The 4,592-nt window shown below is 43.7% G+C and overlaps 1 protein-coding gene across 1 annotated transcript; it reads left to right on the top strand.

Moving 5' to 3' along the window:
* The first annotated feature begins 1,552 nt into the window (after positions 1-1,552).
* On the top strand, positions 1,553-4,230 carry LOC141048133 (endogenous retrovirus group PABLB member 1 Env polyprotein-like). The gene is made up of 2 exons (XM_073543567.1): positions 1,553-1,837; positions 2,446-4,230. Exon 2 carries the CDS (start codon positions 2,788-2,790, stop codon positions 3,898-3,900), a length of 1,113 nt encoding a protein of 370 aa, XP_073399668.1. The 5' UTR covers positions 1,553-1,837; positions 2,446-2,787; the 3' UTR covers positions 3,901-4,230.
* Positions 4,231-4,592: the final 362 nt, after the last annotated feature.

The following is a 4,592-nucleotide window of genomic DNA, read 5'->3' as shown; positions in this document are numbered from 1 at the left end:
GACATCCATGCCATACTCCTACAAGTTCAACCAAAACATCTGTCTATGGCCAGACAGCTCTGACTTGAGTGTGCTCTACTAATTCCTGAGTATGTCACTCCTCAAAAGATGTAACGTTCTGAATCCAGCCACCCTCCTGCCTGTGGATTCAGAACAGGGGGAATTGGTGACCATATTAGCGCGTGAGGAAAGATACTTTGACATGACGCATGAACATGTCTGCATAGAACTGATGAGTCAGGAGACAGTTGGGTTTGCACACATTCATGAAAAACCTGTTCCTAATGCAGACTTTGAGTTTCTTTTTTGTAGATGGCCCCAGATACCACCAGGATGGACGATTCTACACTGGATATGCAGTAGTATCCTCACATGAGGTAATCCGAGCGGAACCACTCTCTCCTCACATGTCGGCGCAGGAGGCAGAGTTGAAGGCACTCACTGAGGCGTGTAGAGCCGCTGCAGGTAAAGTCGCTAATATTTTCACAGATTCGAAGCCCATTAAAAATGCAGAGCTGGTGAAACAATTGATGGAGGCATTGATGTTACCAGTCCAGGTTGGCATTGTCAAGGTAAAAGCACACACAAAGGTGACTCCGTGGAGGTAGAGGGCAATAGAAGGGCAAACGAGGCTGCTAAAATAGCACAAGGCGGCCTAGAGAGAGCAGTGGACGGTGGCGGGGAGTCAGCGTATTCCAGCCACATTGGGTCTAGATGTCCTGAAATCCCTCCAGCAAAAGGCTGCCCAAACAGAGAAGGTACACCGAGGGAGACTGGGAGCTGAGCTGAACTCAAATGGAGTATGGGAGAATAAGGATAAAATGTGCCCACCAAAGTCCCTGTTCCCAATCATGGCGCAAGCAGCACATGGCCCCAATCACACCTCAAAAAGTCACATGTGTGCCATGGTAGATGCCTTCTAGATCACTCCTGGCTTCAGTTGCGCAGCCGCGAAACTTGTACAATCATGCCTCATCTGTGCACAGCACAACCCAGGTAAAACAGTAAAAGTCCCTAAGAAAGCGACACCTAGGCCTCTCTACCCGTTTCAGAGACGGCAGATTGACGACATACAGCTACCAAGGTAGGAGTGTATGCAAATATCCTAGTATGTGTAGATCTCTTCTCTGGATGGCCAGAGGCCTACCCGGTGAAAACGGCTACAGCTCGAGCTACTGCAAAGAAACTGGTGATGGAACTAGTACCACGATTCGGTGTCCCTGAAACAATTGAATCAGACAGAGGTACACACTTTACTGCTGAGGTAATGCAAAATGTAATGCAAATGATAGGTGTAGAACAAGCATTTCATACACCCTACCACCCACAGAGTTCAGGGAAGGTAGAGAGAATGAACGGGACACTAAAATTGAAAATACAGAAAACCATGGAACAAACCCATAAACCATGGCCAGAGTGTCTCCCATTAGCATTATTCTCAGTAAGGTACACACCCACGGGGAAAACTAAACTGTCACCCTTCGAGATACTGTTTTGGAAGACCACCGAACACAGGGTTGTACTACCCACAGGTCTTAACACTCAATGTGGATAATTTGACACGTTATGTAATCCAGTTGCAAAAGCATTTAACTCAAATGCATTCTCTAGTTTTCTCTTCCATTCCAGATCCAGATAGTGTGGAAGGAACTCACTGTCTACAACCTGGTGATTACGTATATGTCAAGAAACACTCCAGAAAGACCCTTGAACCCCGATATCAAGGACCTTACCAAGTACTCCTGACAACGCCTACTTCTGTTAAGTTGGAAGGACGACCAACCTGGATCCACGCATCGCATTGCAAACTAGCCACAGGAATTAACAAAGCATAAGAGTGCATAATGTTTTGGTTTGGTTTTGTTGCATTATCTGTAATAATGGTAGCTGCGTGGGACAATCTAAATTCTCCAATGTCCTTGAATAATAAGTTTATACAACATCATGAAAAAATACTAAATGATTGGTCAAAAGACACTCAGTCTCCAGCAGATTGCTGGATCTGCACACATTCACCAATATCGGCCACTAGTATTCCGTTCCTTGTTATTCCTGTGCCACCCGAGGAATTATTTGCCTGGACCAGTTGTTCTGATACACTCGCTAATAATGCCACAAATAATGTGAAGTTATGGAACACAACTGTTGGAATACCTATTGTGGGATGGGTAGGATACCCTTGGTGGCAGGGTAATCTTTCAGGAAGTAACACATACCTTCAATATCTGGCATATAAAGGGGGGGCTTGGGTACCCAGGAATAGAACTCGGTTAACCTACCTGGGGCAAATTCCAATGTATGGCCTACAAGTTAGTTTTAATGTAACTTCCCACTCTACTGATGCCTTCAAACCAATACTGCTAGAAAGAAGGTTGCATAACACGTCCTGGGAGTATTCCAATTTATTTCCCCAGGGCAATAATGAAACTTGTTTTAATATTTCAGGTAATATACCTTGCAACGAGTCATCTGGATATGAGAAAGGAACTCCCACCTGTAGAAATCCCGATGTAGGGTATTGTAGCCCTTTAGGACAACTTCCAAATTGGTGTATGCTTCAGAATGTATCTGCGTTCATAGATTTAGTTCATAGACTGGTATTACAACATTCAGCCCTATGGGACCTACCTAGTGACATGTTCTGGGTATGTGGAGACAATGCATATAAATGGTTGCCAGTAGGGGTAAAAGGTGCTTGTACTCTGGGTCGTTTGACTCCAGCTACCTTTGTTATTCCGAATGACCAGTTGAATACTCAGAGCATACCTAAACACCACTGCCTGTGTCATGAATTTGTTGAAAGGTTTGAAGCCCACTGATTGCCCAGATTATGTCCCACTAATTCATAAGGAACCCAAACTAAAGGTCCCAGGAGAAGTAACTGTATTAGCTGACAATTACACCTGCTATAATTCCCACGACACCACAGGTACACCAGTAGGGATCTTCGAGACAGGTTTCTGCAAAGAGAATAGTTCTCTAGATACTGACTTGTTAATCAAACATACACAATATATGTATGACATTTATTGGTTATGTGGAGATGGTAAGCTCCGTCCTAGGTTGCCAAATGCCTGGACAGGCCAATGCACCCTTGTTAAACTAGCTATGCAGTTCAAGATTCTACCCTGGGATCCAAAGATACCTGATGAACCTACCAGGAAAAGGAGAAGCCTCGATCAGCTCCATATGAGTTATGAAGAAGATCCACTAGTATATATTGATGCTATTGGAGTGCCAAGGGGGGTGCCTGACCAATTTAAAGCCCAGAACCAGATCTATGCTGGCTTTGCTTCTATAATCCCACAGGTGCAGATTAATAAAAATGTTGAATGGATCAATTACATATATTACAGTGAACAAAGGTTTGTCAATTTCAGCCAAGATGCCTTCCAAGGTATAGTTGAAGAATTGGGCCCTAACACTAGAATGACACTCCAAAATCGACTAGCCCTTGATATGATATTAGCTGAGAAAGGAGGAGTTTGTGGGATGGTGGGAGAGGAGTGTTGTACCTATATCCCTCAGAACTCTGGAGTGAATGGAAAAACCATGATAGCCCTTAAAAAGATAACTGGGTTAGCAGCAGAATTGAAAACTAATGCTGGAGTAGACACATCTTTCTTTTCCGGCTGGTTGGGTGGACTCAAGGGATTCCTTCAACAAGCTTGTATAGTACTGATTGCCCTCCTTGTAATTGGATCAATAACTCTTTGTTGTGTTATTCCCTTGTATAAAAAGGTTATTGCCAAAGCAACTCCGACTGGCACCTTCCTCAATCAAGAAGTAGACCCACCAGAGTACGATGGTACTGATCTAGGGAAGATCCCTAAGTATATTCCCCTCAAGAGAGTAGACAAAACCCCCCATTCTCAGATGATGTTAAGAGACTTAGTTTAGGGACAGCGGGAGAACTCCATGTGAGGTTAGTGAAGGGTTCAGCTGCCTGGAGGCCTCTCGCTAGGGGAGAGCTTCTGAGGTGTCCGGATGAAGAAATCCACCTCCCCTTTCCCCATCACATGGACAGTCTCGAAGGATCTTTCATTAAGGGAAAAACTTAGTGTTTAGGGGGGATTGTCAAGGTGAAAATATATTTTCTTATATAACTTTTATATTTTTATACTGTGAAACAATAAGTTTTTCCTAATTGCTTGCTAATGCAAATGTAACTGTATTAAAGATGGCTGCCAGTGTTCACTTTCACTTAAATTCAGTGTCTAAAGAGTTAAGTTAAGTTTCATTTCTCCTAAAAAAGATAACTCAGGAATGTGAAGAAGAAGTAACCATCGGGAGACGTTTTGACGAATCAGAGAGAGACTGGACACTAGATGTATACTGCATAAACCCCGCCTAATGCACGCCTTCCCCTAACACTCAATATAGTATTGTGTATTTGTAAATAAAGCCAGTTGTTGTATTGCTCCTGACAGGTGTGGATGCAGGACATTAGCTAAGACTGAATCAGCTGCGTGTCTGAGTCATTCTTAATCGGTACCAGATGTTTTGCGCTCGCACAATGATTTGGAATGACTGGTGAATGAGGATTCATTGTCGTTTACGACCCCGACAATACCAGCAAGTTGCAGACAACA

The sequence above is a fragment of the Dendrobates tinctorius genome, unplaced genomic scaffold (assembly GCF_039654945.1).
Source record: "Dendrobates tinctorius isolate UK_male_01 unplaced genomic scaffold, ASM3965494v1 ptg000133l, whole genome shotgun sequence".
NCBI classification, from domain to species: domain Eukaryota; kingdom Metazoa; phylum Chordata; class Amphibia; order Anura; family Dendrobatidae; genus Dendrobates; species Dendrobates tinctorius.
This window is presented reverse-complemented; position numbering and strand designations above follow the sequence as displayed.

Coding starts and splice junctions, on each gene's coding strand:
- LOC141048133 (XM_073543567.1), top strand. CDS start 2,788: ATGAATTTGTTGAAAGGTTTGAAGCCCACTGATTGCCCAGATTATGTC.